General features: G+C 44.3%; 1 protein-coding gene across 1 annotated transcript; it reads left to right on the forward strand.

The window, feature by feature from the left end:
* Window positions 1-895: 895 nt before the first annotated feature.
* ADRA1A (adrenoceptor alpha 1A) lies at window positions 896-16,891 on the forward strand. The gene is made up of 2 exons (XM_010124922.2): window positions 896-1,778; window positions 15,937-16,891. Exons 1-2 carry the CDS (start codon window positions 896-898, stop codon window positions 16,446-16,448), a joined length of 1,395 nt encoding a protein of 464 aa, XP_010123224.1. The 3' UTR covers window positions 16,449-16,891.
* Window positions 16,892-17,589: the final 698 nt, after the last annotated feature.

Raw genomic sequence — 17,589 nt, forward strand, 5'->3', positions numbered from 1 at the left:
AGGTTGGTTTGACTGGCTGAGGCCAGCCTGAGAAAGGCTCCCTAAAATAGCCTGGTGCTCTATTCTTATATGGGAACCATCGCAGTGAGCGAACGTTGCTTCTGGGAATCACATTGTTTGTGTCTCTGTCTCCTTCAGGGAGGTGGTGAGCTGCAGAGAGCACAACAGGGCACATCGTTGAGACGGCAAGCTTCACTCTCCTGTTCAGAGCAAGCCAAAAGCTGTATAAACCAGAGTTCACAGTCCAGGAGCTCAGGTGACAACCGCTCCACAGCATGGAGAAGCTTTGACTGACCCTTCAAACCCTGAAGTTGGTACCAGCCGGTATCGCAAATGACATTGCTGAGCAGACACAGCAGCTTCCACCTCATCAGGTTTCTAAGCTGACTGGATGGCAGAACCAGGACTAACACGAGGAAATTAAAAACATCAGTGATTTCCTCTCGGGAGAAACTTAAATTTGAGATGCTTTGGAATATTTATGTTACTTAAATATCAAATCTTCCCCAAAAGACAGAAATTATTTCAACCTGCAATTCCAATGTTTCTCATCACATAATTCCCAAAAGTAGGATAATTAGCCTCTGTTTTGTGTAGCCTCACTTCTGCACCCCAAGAAAAATGCAAAAGGAATTAATTTTGACTTGGAAATGGTGGCTATTAACTGTGCTATAATGGTAAAAACAGTCAGAAAGGTAGATTTTTCTAATATGCTTCTGGATCCTTCTCATTGTTCCTGGTGCTGCACTTCCAAGACATTCTTAAAAAAAATATTCCCAGCAAAGCCAAGCAAATGATGCCTGTAGGACCTTCCGAGAACTGATCTCATCATTCTTTCTAGCTGAAAACGGAGTGAAGCGCAACAGCCTCGCATGAACATTATCAGCCACCCGCCATGGCTTTCCTCCCCAGCAACTCCTCTGACTGCTCCAACTGCACCCACTCCATGGGGCCTGTGAACATTTCAAAGGCCATCTTACTAGGTGTTATTCTAGGGGGGCTGATAGTTTTTGGGGTTTTAGGTAATATTTTGGTTATCCTCTCTGTAGCCTGCCACAGGCATCTCCAGAGCGTTACCCACTACTATATAATTAACCTGGCTGTAGCTGACCTCCTCTTGACTTCCACTGTCCTGCCCTTCTCAGCTACTATGGAGATTTTGGGCTACTGGGCCTTTGGGAGAATCTTCTGCAACATCTGGGCAGCTGTTGACGTCCTCTGCTGCACTGCTTCCATTATGAGCCTCTGTATCATCTCGATAGACAGATACATTGGGGTGAGTTACCCGCTGAGATACCCAAGCATAATGACGGAGAAGAGAGGCCTCCTGGCACTACTGTGCGTTTGGGCCTTGTCTCTGGTGATATCGATTGGACCTCTTTTTGGCTGGAAGGAACCGGCACCAGAAGATGAGACCATCTGTCAAATCACCGAGGAGCCTGGCTACGTGTTGTTCTCTGCTCTAGGCTCCTTCTACCTCCCCCTGACTATTATCCTGGTGATGTATTGCCGAGTGTACATAGTGGCCAAAAGGGAAAACAAAGGTCTGACTTCTGGGCTGAAGACTGAGAGATCCCGCTCCGAAGAAGTGACTCTGCGCATCCATCGGAAAAATGCTCCTGAGGCAAGCGGATCAGCATCCAACCCCAAGAGCAAGCATCATTTCTCAGTGCGTCTTCTCAAGTTCTCCAGGGAAAAGAAAGCTGCCAAGACCCTGGGAATAGTTGTGGGATGCTTCGTTCTCTGCTGGCTTCCATTTTTTGTAGTAATGCCTCTTGGTAAGTAAAGAAAAACCGTCTGCCTTTTACTGCACCTTCCATGGAGGGCGGGATGTGTTTGCGCCTGCGCGCAGTAACGCTGATCAGAAAGTGCTCTGGGGGAACAATTTTCTATTGGAAAGCTGTCAGAACCAAAACATTCACCGTCACAAAGCAGTGAATGTAAAAAATCAAAGTCTCAAATGGAACAAAACATCTCTGATTCTAAGAGAAGCATAGCATTCTGAAAATAGAAAGGATTGTGGGTTTTTTTTTCCAAGCAGAAAATATTCTTTCAGAACTAGAAATTTTATTTCTGACCAGCTCTGCTATAGGAACAGTATCTTTAGGGGGCTGTGCCTTTATTTCTGAGTTTCCAGCCAGTTCTTCAGGTGATATAAATAAGTAAAAGGACAAGATATAAATGTATTCGAGGTCAAAGTAGCTGTTTAGAGACCTGGTGCCAGATCCTCTGGAATCCTAAGCACCTAATAATTCCTACTAGAAGGGGAAAAAAAAAGTCAGCTTCCTGTCAGGAAGTTCACGCTATGAGATACCATACTCCAAACAAAATGAATGTATTTTTTAATTTATCATACTATCAGTCAGAAGGCAGCAGTGAGGATCCTTCAAGCTAGTTTTATCCTTCTGTGGCTTGAATCTCTTGTGGAACTCACCGAGCCCGCTGGCCAAACACTGGCTTCCACCATCCTGCTGAATGTGAATATTTATTCAGCAGGTTTAATTCTAAAGGGGAGGAAAGTCATGGATTTGTTCTGCTTTGCTATCACCGAAATCTAAAGTAGTAACTAGAATTTTAATTAAACCTTTCTCAGTCACCTTTGACACGATTTCAGGATTTAAAAGCAGAACGTTAATTCCATACCAATATTCCAGTGCGATCTCTGTGGCACATCACACTGAGGTTTGCTCCGCAACAGCTGTACTAAATATTCATTTTTTGAAACATGGAAACTTAAATCTGACTTGCTCAATTTCAGTAGCTTTTCTTATGGAAACGGCTTATGCTGTACAGGAAAAATAAAGTAATATTGTGTGGAAGGGTTAGCTAGTAACAGAACAACGTGTACAGTTAAGAAAAAGAAACATCAGCCTTACTTAAGCGGGAAAAGAAAGATTTGGGATTTTTTAAGAAAAAAACTTTATAAAAAGCTGTTATTTTTCAGTTAACCTCTACTGGATTTACCAAGATTACCAGATTGTTTCATGAAAACCTGTTGCTAACGTTGCCACGCAAAAAAAAAAAAAACAACCAGAACCTTTTCTCCTGGTCGATACTGGGAAGTGCTGGAATAAGAGATGTAGATGGTTTGTAAGGAGGAGTCCTGGAAGGCCTGGCTCGTGCTGTCCAGGATGTCAGCATGTTGGAATGCTGGTTGCCAAGATGCCTGAAACATACCCAAAAAGGGCTGGCGAGAACGCGCTAAATGCTTTTCTTTTTTATCTGCAAATGCAGTTGCCGACACAGAGCTGTTGTTAATTAACTTGCTTTGCATTTAAGAAATTTTCTGGATTATAGACTGGCTTTGCATCTTTCTTTGGTCCCTTATAAGGAAACTTTGGTGAGGTTAGTTTCTCTATCTTCATGGGGTTACTCTGTTTTTAAAGCATATAAGTCTTTCAAAACCTATTTGCCACTTGTGTATAAAGACAAAAAAAAAACTATTAAACAGACAAGTGGCACAAAAAATAGGTCTTCAAAAAAAAAAACCAAGGAAAAACTCTTGAGGCAGAGAGTTACCCAGAAACTATTGCAAATGGCACTCTACACCTGTACCACCCAGAACACTTTCCAAAAGACAACAACCACTTTCAGATCTATTCTACAGACAGGTGAAGGCAGCACAGGCAGGAGAAATGATCTGACCAGGATAACGCAGGAGGTTAGTGGCACAGGTCAGACTTTTCACCTCTACAGAGCGCCACTGCTGAAACCCACAGCAGATGTGGAGCTCACAACACAGCTGGCTGGACAACAAGAACTTTGCTGTGCAGGAGAGCAGCTCCACAGCTTTGTGGCCGTGGGACAGACCTATAAACAGTCCCGTCAGCCACTGGTTGCTGCAGATCATGACAGTAATTCATGGGAGTTGTAGCCTTTTAGAAGCAGACCCTCGATGAGTGTTGCCCATGACACACAAGCTACTTCAGACAACTGGCAGGTGCTTGCCACTCTATGCAGCAGAAGTTCCCAAATATCAGTTTATTTTGCTGTGGTCTACAGCATCATCAAGACCCCCACATCATTTAACATCAACACTACCAGCCAAGAACCAACATAAAACAAAGAACACCAGGCTTGTTAAAGTGTATAACAAACAGGGGTAGAAAGTTTTGGGGTGTAGGTATGGGAAGGGCAAGAGTGACAGAAGGATATCAAGAAGGGGTTAAAGGCATGGTTTCCATATCAGCAGACATTGCTGCAAATAACTGGAGAAACAGTTTGAGAATCCCTGTCATAAGACAATCTCTTAATTGAAACCAATCTGTCAAGTTGCCAGTTGCAATTTGTGTAAGTAATGTCTGTCTTACCTTCTCAGATTCATTAGTTTCATTCCAGGCAAAAGGTCTGTGCAAAGGCTTTCAAGTCCAGTAGTCCAAGACACCTTCTTCTCACTTGGCTTTGATGTTTGTGGAGTAAGCCAGAGAACGATAATCCTGTTGCATAAGAAGAACTGAGGTTAAGATTTGGGGTTTTTTTTCTCTGCATGCAGAAGTGCAAACCCACACTTCACAAAACTTCTGTGAATTGTGTCAAAACAGCTCATTTCTCCTAGAAGTCAGGTTTTCATTTCTGCGTGCACTTCCTCTCCCTCTTTATCGGTGACCAGTGGATCCACTCCTAGTCTGAGAGCTTTCCTGTAAAAATTTCTTTAAACTCAACATATGTCTTCACAACTTATGTAACAAAATTTCCAAGTCAAATCATCTCATGTGTCCCAGCTAGACCTGGGGTCTCTGTGTTCCTCTGATTAAATCTCAGTTCCTTTCTAGACACATGGCTTTCCTACGGCAATGAGGGGTCCTTTTCTACAACAGTTTAGGAAAGGTTTAGACTGACCAAAATGCAGAATAAGAAGTGGCAATTGGCACCTAAACAGGAACTTAATCCAAGAGCCAGCAAGAACTGAGAGGTTCTTTGTCCATCAGCCTCTGTACAAGACACCTATTCCTCACGTGCTCAAGTTCTGTCTGTGCTCTGCAGCAGTGCAAGTCTGACAGCATGAAGTGCTTTGCACTCTGCAAACCTTCCTTTGAGTCATTACCCAAAAAAGCTGTAAACCCATTGCTGAATTAACTTTATTGGGGGAATTCTGCACAGACTCTTTCTATAAACATGATTGCCTAGGCACAATCATGCCCAACACTTCAGCCCTAGGATTGGGCTGTAAGGGAAGACTGATGCCTGTGTACACCTACAGCTCTCTGCAATTGCTTCCCAAGCCAAAGATTTTCAGATATGTCCACCAAGCTCTCCTCATTCTACACTAGGCATCCATTTTTCCGTAAGGATAAGTATACAAGGGATGTATTCAACAGCAGGAGATGTTAAATTCTCAATAGACTACTGGCCTGTTTAGGATCTCTGTATCTTTTCACTGGCTGCCACATGTTTACTCCAGGCAGACCAGTTAGTACCAAGCGGACTGCCCCATCCAGGCGGTCTGTTATTCAGCTTCACAGAGAAGGCAGCTGGAAAGGATGTTTCCCTATCCACTTTAGGGCTACTGCTCTCACAGATTATCTTCTACACCTGGTGCATCATTTCCTTACTCTCTTATTTCCCTTCTGCAACACTTCATCACCATATTGCCAACAGCTAGCCACTTACCAGCGACCTGAGCTTCCCCATTTCACATCCCCTTAGGTTAATTTGCATGGCAAAAATAGCTTTAAAAGCTTTTTAGTGCTGACCTTCACACTTTGATTACCCTGTGCTTGGCTTTTTTCTCAAAACACAACTGCACTAAAGCACACCATTAAAATAGCTAGTAGGAGGTCAAGCCAGGTGTCAGAGACAGGGGATTATAGAATGTTTTGAGTTGGAAGGGACCTTGGGAGGCCACCTAGTCCAACTCCTCTGCAAGGTACAGAGACATCTGCAACCAGATCAGGTTGCTCAGAGCCCAGTCCAACCTGGTCCTGAATGTTTCCAGGGATGGGGCCTCCACCACCTCACTGGGCAACCTGGGCCAGGGTCCCAGCATCCTCAGCGTAAAAAATTATGCCCCAGGCACTCCTTTACATGAATAATAACACACTGCTTTAGTGATGGGAATGAAGATCTATGATCTAGCTAGGAGGACTAGCAGCTGATAGAGTTGTGTTTTTGTTTTCTACATTAACCAAAGCCTTCTTATCACCAAGTAAGCTATAAAAAGAAACCTCACTTCCCTTCCAAAAGTTCTCCAAGACCTTCTTTGACACACTGCCGACATTCTTTAAGATCTTGGGGGGAAAAAAAGTTCATTAGGATCTTCTATGACACGTTGCTGAAGTTCTTTAAGACCTTGGGGCAAAGCAAATGCCCCAAAGTAAGCAATATTGCTTTTCAAATTGAAGAAACCACATTCTCCTAGGCCCCAGCAAACAGGGGCTGCTTGAAGCTGAACTACAAACCTGAGGACAGGCTTCTAGAGAAACTGGAATGTCAAGGAGCAGCAAGAACAGGGCCACTCCGTGAGGCAGGACAACCCAGAAACAGAGGATGACAACAGCACAGGCAGGAGCCATGCCCTCCCAAAGGAATGCACTCACCGTACCTGAGCAGAAGCAGGCAGAGGTGGCATCCATGAGTGATTTGCCAGGCAGTCCAGCAACTATCAAACACAAAACAAAAACAAACAAGTAAAGAATAAGCCTGAGCTTGCCTCCACCACTCAAAGAGGCTCAGGGAGAAGAGCCTGAGCTTATATACAGGTCCTGGACCAACGGGCAGAGGGTCTGTGAGTAGGGGCCACAGATGAGGCTCATCTGGGCAATCAAGGCTTGTTGGGCCTTACCTCTGCAGTAAAGCATGCTGCTTCCATTTCTGTTCTTTGTTTTCCTCTTGCAATTGCGAGAAAGTGATACAGACAGGTATAGGAAGAAATACTGAGAGCTAGAAGAGTTTGGGAATTCAGTGCATGCATCCCTAACATCACCTTGGAAACTGGTGCCAACTGGCAGAGCAGACCTTTTCCTGTAGCTGGGAGACACTTATGGGTTGCTCTGGGAATTTTTCGGAAGGCTTCTTTTCAACAACATAGGTGACAGTGCTTTGAGGTTGTTTTGAGGTGAAACATGCACAGAACCGATGGAAAAAAAAAGAAGGATTGGAGTATTATAAAAAAAAAAATGGCCCTAAGTTGGGATTGATGGTTTATCTTAACCATGAACCCTCTGAAGGAAACAAACTGACAGAGCTTTGTTTGCTGTCCACTTCATGTGGTGAGCTAGCTTAGATCTATCTGGTTGTAGATGTGTTCAGAAGTAGAAAGAAGAAAAAAGAGGAAGTCTGAGCCAGGATGTCACAGAGGGAAAAATAACCCAGACTACTAAACTGGGCAAGGGAGAGGAAGACTTCTAGCATTTGTCAGTCATTCTCGTGATGAAGACAGCAGAAAATAGGAAGCGCTGGAGGGTGTTTATATTTGTGGTAGAGTAGTAAATTAGTCTTGTGAACTGACACAAACACTGCCAGGGGAACCCTCTAATCCCGTCTATATGCCCATCTGCAGCTGGTTTCTAATTACTATTCTGTGTTAGTTTTTTAACTGGAGTCAGAAAGAATTACTCTACTTTCACTAGAGGTAAACCAGAAAAAGCAAATGCATTTTTCTATCTCTGCCATTGGTGCGATATCTCAGGAGGTCACCAGGTGAGGAGCAGGAACGTGCACCAGCATCTGGGTTTATCCCTGTGTTTTCCTGTAAGGTGTGCATTTGCTGAACGTGCTATCACTTGTCATACATTTTAATGAGGTGGCTGATTCAACTACAGCACCTTGCTTGGGCTCCAGAGGCGTGCGTTCCTACCCAGCCCACTCTTCTCTAAATGGGAAACTTACTTTTGAAAGTCAAAGGCGGCCAGACAAGACAGAAATGCTGCCACTGTCTGTATGCTGTCAGATACAGAAATTAATTTACCTTAATCACGCTGCTAAGGCAAGATCGACCTGCTGGGACAACACAAAGCTTCCAGTTTGTCTGTCAGGGTCTAGTGTTTCCCACAGGCTGTGCATCAAGGACCCATCTAATTTTTGGTCCCAGTGAAAAACACACCAGGTACAGCTCTGTGGCCTCTTGCTCTTTTGAAGATCATCTGAGTCTCGATTCGATGCGTCCGCCTGCCAGAATGTGTTCAGATCGACTCCCACGGTTTCTGGATAAGTCATCCTGCGTCCTGCCCACCTACTGTCAAAGGAACTGGGCTTCGAACCGCGTTCCTTTGTCATCGTCAACCAGAATATGAGAGAGTCGGGCTGGGGAAGTAGAGGCAGAGTCTCCGCTTCACCCATATCTTATCACAGCAGGAGCTCAAATCCTGCTGCTGTTTTGAAGTTTAGACTCTGCCATTCACGCTGCTCCCTACCTGCCAGCTCTGGCAGGCAGCAGTGTTTTAGCGAGCAAGATCTGGGAACACGGTTTCGGAGAAACACACAGGATCCCCTGGCGTGAGACGCTGCAAGGGGTTTTTCGGGGCACACAAACGTGGTGTTTGTGACCCATCCCTCCCCCCATAGTTTAAGCAGGATGATGGGAACTGGCACGGCCTGAGATCCAGCAGCCAGCTGGGACCCCCAGCAACAAGGTAACTGTAGGTGCTGAGCAGAAAATCACCAACTTCCTGCAGAATCAAGACAATTTTGATTGATGACACTGAAACAATGGGCAGTATTGTCTTACCCTGCGAAGGCGGTGTTCAGGAAAAGGTGTTTCCATGGTGGGAGGGTAAATAAGTTTGCTGATGAGGAAAATAAGGAAGAGAAAGCAAAATTTTCCTGAGAAAAACTGTGTAGGATTGCACCAGCCTTCCAGGGAACCACTGACCTGGCATTTCCCCATGCAGAAGGTATTCTTTTAATGAATCACCTCTTTTCTTCTTTAGAACTGGATAGATGGTCTCATCGTGGTAAATACAAGCACGGGAGCCTCCTGTCCCTCCAACCGCTTTACTTGGAGGGCAGGGAGTAAGGCAAGCAGCCCGTGCGCTCCCACAACATCTTCGTGGCTATTCAGAGATGCAAAGATCAGAATCCCCTTTCGTTTTGTTGTTAAAATGATAATACATATAATAATATAATAAAATAAAATAATAAAATTGAAGTAATAAAAGCTGTGACAACCTAGCCCTAGTAGTTTTCACATTAGAAAATGCTGAACTCCAGCCATGGAGGAAATATTCAGCACTAGATTCCCTGCAGTAGCATTTCAGTGACAAAAAGGGAAAAAAAAGAAATAAAGGGAAAAAACACAGAGCCCCAGCTCATTCTCTGGAGTGGTTGTAGGCACAGGTCAGGGAGAAAAGGAGTGTTTACATCACTTGAGTCATGGAGCACAAGTGTGTGTGTTAAGCCATTGAATGGGGAGAAAATAAGACACAAAAATAAACAGCCAAGCTATTTTCTTGCCAAGGTGGTTTTTTTTCTTACTAATCACAAGGGGCATTTTTCACTGGAAAGGCCGTCTTGGTCTAGGTTGATAACTCAGCTACGCTGAAGCCAATGGCAAAGATCCCACTGACATCCCCATGGCCAACATTTCTCCGCCGTTACCGCGTCCTAAAACGTTGTGTCTCACTGACTCATAAGACAGCAGAGGAATTGGCGATATTAATAGCCGTTTAAACCAAAAACAAGAGAGAGAAAGCGAAGTCACTGCACTGTGTTTCATGATTCACATCGATGGCTCTCCTGCATGCAGTACCTGTCAGAGAAGCCTTGTCCCTGTCTTCAAAATGTCCCTGCTATGTGTAGTCACCACTTTCGAGTTCCTGCAGTAAATGAACCAAGAATGTAATTTTTCACTCACTTTCAAATGTCATGGCGCAATTTAGGGTTTGTTAGTGAGTGAAAGGCGATGAGTGATTCTCCCACCCCACCCAGCAAATGTCAGGATTTGTCTTCCTTTTGGATACACAAGGGATAGACACTCATCTTTTGCTGGAGAAGATAATTCCTGCATTGCTAACCCCAAGGCTTCCAAAATCACTACCGACAACTGCGTGGTGACAAACTCGTGAGACAGGCTGAGGCACACTCATCTTTTCAAACTGTTCTCTGAACCACCCGTTTTTGTTTTTTTTAAATTTTTAAAGGGAAACTAAGATTGTGTTGTAAGTGCATGACTTTGAGAGCAAGGACTTTGGGACGAATTTCAAATACCTTAAAAATGCGAGCAACGAGATCCAGAATCATTCCACTGTAGTAACAGCATGGGAGCTGGAATTTCGGCGACAATGAAATTGGTTTGCAAAATATTGTGATTATTTGAGTTTACTTGGGTAACAAAACCTCAGTTTACCTTCCCATGGGTTTTTTTCGGCTTTCTAAATCTGCAGCTGCCCACAGTCAATCTGGAAATAGTTGCTTGCTGAGACGTTTGCTCTTTGCCAGAAATACCATCTATCATAAGTGGGTATAATATGAAACAGAGCATAAATTAGGTCTGAAAAAAATACAAATAACCAGAGCACTGTTCCCAGACTGACCCACTCCCGTTGCCTGTCCTTTGCATCTCTCGCCTGTGCCCAAACGCCTGCACCCTCCTGATGCCCCAGAGATCTGGATTCAGGCCCTTGTGAAGAGAAACGAACTCTTGATCCTCCTTCAACATCTGTTTGTTCGGAGTTAGGGATATCGAGGCACAAAGTCACTCCTGAATCAGCCACAACGTTCCAGGCCCTGGGACAGGCCCAGCTGTAAATACGCAAGATGCAGGCTTTACCCTTCTTCGCATCTTCGCTCTGCGGCATTTGTTGCATTGATGTGATCGCGTAAGACCCAGGAGCCTCTCCTACTGTTCGAGGGTTCTTTGGCCCCATTTTTTGGTTCCCACAGAAAATACTTCCCGTAAGGGTGAGTCGTGCTGGGAGAGCACATATGTACAGCGCAGCTGTCACATGTCCGCAGCAATGCACATATATAAAAATATACTTTCCAGGGGCTGGTCTGTGTTTGACCCGAGATGTGGTATAGAATGCCAGCCGTATGGAACAAAGTTCAGTGCTAGCACGGAGCTTGGGAACCCAAGATGTAACATGTTTCTCAACGTCCGTACTCGCGAGAGACCGAGGCTCCCCTGGGTACGGGGTTAATCTGCGTGGGGGCATCCCTGCCCCTCTGTGCTGCATCCTCGGGGTCTTCAGGGCAATGGCTCTGGGATAGCTGACCCCTCTAGGGCAGATCCCAGGACCTGAGTATCAAGCTTGGCCTCGCTGTAAACCAGACCAGCACTCCTGTTTCCAGTTTAATGCGATTCTGGAGGCGTATTGCCTATAAGTCAGAGGCAAGAGATGCTGGGATTTCTGTTTGACTTCTGTGCAAGGTCTAAAATGGGTATTTCTGATTCCCTAGGACACTTTAATCCCTGATAACCTAACACAAACAAAAACTGTTTGGGTCTCTGCTCAGCAGCTACGCAGGCACTGCTGTCATCTCCTGAGCGGAGTCTGTAACATACAACAAAAAAGGGGGAAAAAGGTAGAGAACCTGAACAGAGCTGCAAGGCTTAGTCACAGAGATGGATTTTAACACCATTATGGGTCCATGGGTCACAAAAATGTATGGGATCTTATTCCATCTGCTGACAGAGACGGCACAGATGAAACTAATACCACAAGTTTCCGTAGTCTGGCAGCTCCTAAATCCCTCTCTGCTGCCCGTCAGTGAAAGGACGCACATCTGTTCCGGTTTTTAAACACCCTATAATCAAGCAGCTCTGCAGCTTCTGACAAATGACAAAGTCAAATTACATCTTTGCGACTGAATTGGCACTTACTCACCAGGAGGTGCATGGCATCCGAGGTCCCTCGGATCTGAAGAAACTTTGAGATGACAAACAGGAAAATAAGTGCGGAGGAAAGGGAGTGCAATCCTGACGTTTTCAGGGGTGAGCGATGAAATACTTAATCGCAAAGGATCTCAGGAGGCTAATAGTACATTTTATTTTATTTTATTTTCATATAACAAGCGATTGAATTGTGCAACTGCCACTTGAGAGTCCTCAGCCTTTTGAAAACAAAGGAGTAATTCAAGCATCCTTTAGTCAATCGACAATTCAGCAACATTAAAAGATGAGTTTAAGTGCTCTTTATGGTTCTTCCAGCACAGACTGCAGGGAGATAGTGGAAGACAAAGCCTCTAAACTGTAATCAGTTTTCCCTATGTTTTATTTCTACTGTGACCTCACTTGGTTTGAGTTGCCAGCCACTGCCTGGTTCGAAGTCTCAGCTCACGGAACAGAACCCTTTGTCACCAGGCTTAGCAGCACCAGTTGAAAACGGCTCCCGCTTGCTACCAGATACATCAACCCCTGATATGAATCATGGCAGCAACATCATTGACTATTAAAGGCCTGGAAGAAGAGAACGCGTTCTTAGTATTCTGTGAGGAGGGACAGTCCTTGGTTCCCCAAGGACTTGGACAGTATCATATTTTTCCCTTTTTGCCAGACGCTCAGGCAGCCTACAGAAAATATTAGGGGAAGTTTCTGAGCTACAGAGGTAACCTGGTGTCTGCAATAGAAGGGCACTGCTTGCTGTGGGCCTTTACATGGGACATCGCACTTCTACTAAGTAAAGTAGGCGCTAAGCAAATGCTAACACATCAATAGTTCTTCAGAGCAGTCCTTCATACAGAAGGATTTTGCTCATCAGACAGAAAAGATGCAGGAGGTGAAATATTTGTTTGCACCCTGCACAATAAGTCTGTGGCTCAAGGTTTAGACAGGCTGATGATAGAATCACAGAATGGTTTGGGTGGGAAGGGACCTTAGAGGTCATCTTGTTCCAAACCCCCTGCCCCGGGCAGGGACACCTTCCACCAGACCAGGATTCTCAAAGCCCCGTCCAACCTGGCCTTGATGTCTATTGCTCTGGGAGTTCAATAAGTCGGTACAAGTAACAAGAGGGTCCAAATTATTTCTACCTTGATTTTACATCTAGCTCTGTTACCTGTTGAGACCATTGACTATCGACGGCTGCCTCAGTCCTTTCAAGACACAGCTGACCATATTTCATCCTAATAATTTCATCCTAAGCAGAGTCGTAACGAAGCCTGCAGCCAGGGCTTTAGCTGGTCTCGGCTTAGGAAACGTCGCTGGCTAGCACAGCCCAGTGCAGAGCAGAGCAAAGCCCAAGTCATGTCCCCCACTGGAAACAAAGGGTTAAAGACAACGTGTGATGGACAGCACAGTTCGTATGCTGCTAAAGCCACTTTTCTTTTCACTGTGTGTTGCTCCAAGGCAACAAGTCCCTATGCTGATGAACCAAAAAAGGCTACGTGAATAAATTAGCATGCAGATCCCCACCCCAAAAAAGAGCAGGAGACAGACTCTGACACGGGCTATTTTCTATTTTTAACAGACATTGGCAAGGACTAGCATTCCATGTAGAACGAGCCAGAAGTTGCAGCAAACAGGAATTGTTATTGTTTACCTGTTTCTACACTCAGCCTCACACAGCTGATTCCCTCAACCGAGATTTGTTTCACCTTTTGTCTTACCACAAAAATGGGAAAGTGGTAGATACGCTGCAATTAAATGAGGAGATAAAGAAAAATTGAGCGTGATTTGGGCATTTATAAACCCTTTGTTATTTTTCATCTGCCAATGACTTCAGGCAGAAAGTTCTTTGAGAACATTATTTAGTGGTTTCTCACTAAAGGAAGGCAGCATTAATTTGCTGAGAATTCTAAGTGGAGGATATGCCTGCTCACTCGCGCTGAACTGCAGAACAGCACTTGCTTTCTTTAGCACATTTTTGATCTTAAAAACCGGTAAATATTGAAACTGGTGGTGGAACTGCTCTACCTAGCCAGCCCGGAGCAAGGCAGGAGCGGTCACAGAGGCAACGGGGCCGGTGCTTGACGGATGGGTTGTAACTGGGGTTGAACTCCAAGGTTCGGCCGCTCCGACAGGAAGAGCAAGCTCCCGTGAAGAACAAGTCATTAATCACTCCGCACTGCTTGTGTCTCTGGTTCAGGCAATATTTTGATGCATTCTCACACAGGCGAAAAACACCCTGAGCATTCCTCTTCGGCTTCTGCCTCTTGAAAGCATTTGCTGTGCTTGCTGTGTCTTTGTTCAACAAAGATGGGAAGAAAAAAGATTCCAAGCGAAGTTTGGCAGCTCTCGGGATTGGATTAGAGCACCCTCTGATTGCGTTACTGGTTTTTCCTACGGCAGGGGAGGTCCAACGAGATCGATCCCCGTAAAGCGTGGGAGCTGCTTGCAAACGCAGTTGAACTGCAGAGGATGACAAACGTAATGATGCCCCAATCGTCCACAGGGTTTCTTTCAACATGCACGTGGTTATGATTTTTCTGAGGGGAAGCAGGAAGACAAACATTTGTCAGTGCTAAAAGTTCTGTTTGTTATAATCTGGTCCATAAAGTCCAAAACAAGCCAATTATGTTTTCTGGGAAATTATTTTTCTTCCTGTCCCCAAACTAATTACTGATACGATAGAACCACTTTTTTTCTTTTTTTTTTTCCCTTTCTTTCAAAGCAGGCAAGAAGCAGCCTTTCCCCTTGACAACATATGACAAATATTTTTCTCTTTCTCTAATTCTAGATTAGTTTTGCAAAATTAGTCATGGAAGTGCTGTTATCACTTTTTCCCAACCCAGCATCACCCTGAGTTTAGTTTTCTGGTTCATTCACACTCAGAAAACGTTGGTTTTATTTCTAAGCAAAAAGAAGTACCAAGTAAGAGAGTTGCAGGATCTTGTTACAATGGCCACTTTCCAGCGTCGTTCAAGAAAAGCAACAAATTTCTAAACAATTCTCCCTAAGCAGCAGTGTTGACTCTTTGAGATCTTAAATATGTTTCTGTGGCTTTATAATAACATCTTCCCATGAGCAAATCTCTTATGCACTTACTGACATCTTGTTCAAATCATTTAAAGTTAAAAACTTGCTTATACAAGCAGTAAGGAGCTCGAGTAGTTAAACAAAAAACCAAAGGTTTGGCATTGGGAAAAATGTTCTCAAGATTTCAAATCAGCAGATAACGCATAATTAAATCCTACATTATCATCTATCACAATCTATTTTTTTAATGGATATTAGTAATGCTATTTAATTTTCAATTCGCATAGTCACTTGCAGTTGGCTGGTTTTGTGCCAAGACAGTGAGGACTACTGAATGCATAATTGGTGGCTCTGTCAGTGATATGCTGAATAAGCTTCATCAGAAGATTTCAATTATTTTTAACATTATCCTGCCTTCTATAAAATAAAAATTCCCATAGTACTTTCCTTACTAAGGAGTCATCTATGTTCTTGCTCTTCGAAGCATCTCTGGGAGGCACCCTTGCGAGTATTTATCAGTAGAGATGTTGGCTGCCCATGAGACCCTCTCCAGTGTTCATTGACATAAGAAGGAACCTTTCCTTCAACTTCTCTGAATTTTAGATGCACTCTATGAGACAGAAAAATGTGGATAGTAAGATTTTCTAAAGGTTTCAAAGGAAAATGAGTACCAAATAGTTTTTAATTTTTAAGACTTTTAGCTGGAATGCAGTCAACTCAGTAATCCTACTTTTCTCTTGCTCTGTCTTTTGAAATGCTGTGATTTTCTTGCCATTTGAAACCCCTTTTGATGATCACCTAGATATGACTGTTACTTGGCTAACTAATCTTGAATTAGAAGACCTGGAGGAAGCAGTTTTCCTCTGTCACTTGATATCTGTCCTCTTGCTTGCCTGTCTGGCTGTAAATAGGAATACAATTTATAATAAAGTAGGTGTCTTGAATTGATTACTGATAGAACATCCATGTAATTGTATGGCACCATATATTCTGAAAGACTTGTTCCTGCAGGAATCGGGCTCTGAGTCACAAATTTTCCAAGATAGAATAGAATCTTATTCATATTTTCCAGTGTTTAAGTTTCTTTGGTTACCTGCAATTTCTCACTGCCTCTGCCTTAACACTCTGTGTATTTTCCATTTTAGGTTCTTTCTTTCCTGCAATCAAACCCCCGGACACACTTTTTAAAATAACATTTTGGCTTGGATATTTAAACAGCTGCATCAACCCCATAATCTATCCCTGCTCAAGTCAAGAGTTTAAGAAAGCGTTCCAAAATGTCCTGAGAGCTCAGTGCCTCCCAAGGAAGCAAGTAGCGAAGAAGCAATCTCCAAGTTTCAACCTCAACCATCCCACCAGCCAAAGCATGGAGAGCAGCAAAGGCGTGGTCCGTATCCCCGTCGGCTCAGGAGAAACCTTCTATAAGATTTCCAAGTCGGATGGGGTCTGCGAATGGAAACTATTCTCTGCTGTGCAAAGCGTGCCTACAAAAACCACCGTTTCTAAAGACTGTACTGCTGCCAAAGTGAAAAGTAAGGGTTTCCTCCAGGAATGCTGTTGCGCAGGCACTTCAGGGAACCTCCTCCATGAAAATTGTCGAGTGCCGACCATTAAAATACACACCATCTCCCTCAGTGAAAGCGGGGAGGACGTCTAAAGGACTGAACGTGCCTAGCAGCACAGGCTGGCAGACTCGCGGCTCAGCTAATGGGATGTTGCTCTTGTATTGGGAAGTAGAAGTAGATGCTACAACAGGTGAAAGGATCCAGGTAACAAACGGCGTACTGTAAACCAGGGCCAAAGCTTATGTGGTGTGACATCTGAGCACTGGCAGCCTAACGAAGCCCCTTAGAAGGACAGTTAATGCCTTCAGTGGATGGTGAGCACCCTACGGTCTTCTGAGAGACTGGCCTCTGCAAGTCGTTTGCCTGATGTTTAAAAGCTTTGATTTTTCACTGTATTCCCCTGTTTCAAAGTTCCTACTGCTCTGATTTAGGTGCAACAAGGGAGAAAGAGCAAACTACAAAGACCCCATGCTGATTTCAGCATTTAGAGCCATTTTGTGATTCCATCCCAAAAAAAAAAAGCTAAAACTTGATTTGACAGCCAGGAGAGCTGAGGTTGGGAGGCTCAGGTCTTGGGACAGTGTTTACAGATCTCTGCTTACTTTTCATTACAGGATTGTGGACAAGAATATTCTCCTACCACGCCTTGCCTCTTTTGTTCATATCCAGGTCCTGGCTTGGCAAGGTCCTGCTGAAGAGACCAGGCAGCTCTTTGGATTCTATCTGGAGCTGGGCAGCCTCATCGATTCTCATTTCTGGGCTGCACCAGGTGGGGGTTTGGTCTTCTGTGATGCCTGCAAGGCTCCTTGTCATCAACCCGTCTGGACAGAGTCACTTCAGCTCACAGGGCACAGCAAAACCACTCTCTTGGCTCATGCCCTGCTTGGAGTCGCTCTGAGTTTCCCTTTGTGCTCTGGATGTCAGTGAACTCCATTGCCAAGGGAAACTGGATGCAAGTGGCTTGCGCTCCATCTCGCCTCAAAGACCAGCCAGAGCTTGTCTTTTTTGTACAGCCAACCACCCAAATCTCTAAACCAAACCAAATGAAAATGTGCATGCATCCTAGGTTTGTTTGGAAGGTCTCTGTGCTTTGATGCGGGTCTCATAAAATTCAAAACTAGGTAAGTTGTCATCAAACAAGGCTCAACGAGGTCACTTTCACTCATCCTTTTTTTTTTTTTTTTTAAATGTTCCAAGTCTGGCAGGAACCTCCTTAAATACTCCATAACTCAT

This window comes from Chlamydotis macqueenii, chromosome 27 (assembly GCF_036417535.1).
Source record: "Chlamydotis macqueenii isolate bChlMac1 chromosome 27, bChlMac1.mat, whole genome shotgun sequence".
Lineage (NCBI taxonomy): Eukaryota > Metazoa > Chordata > Aves > Otidiformes > Otididae > Chlamydotis > Chlamydotis macqueenii.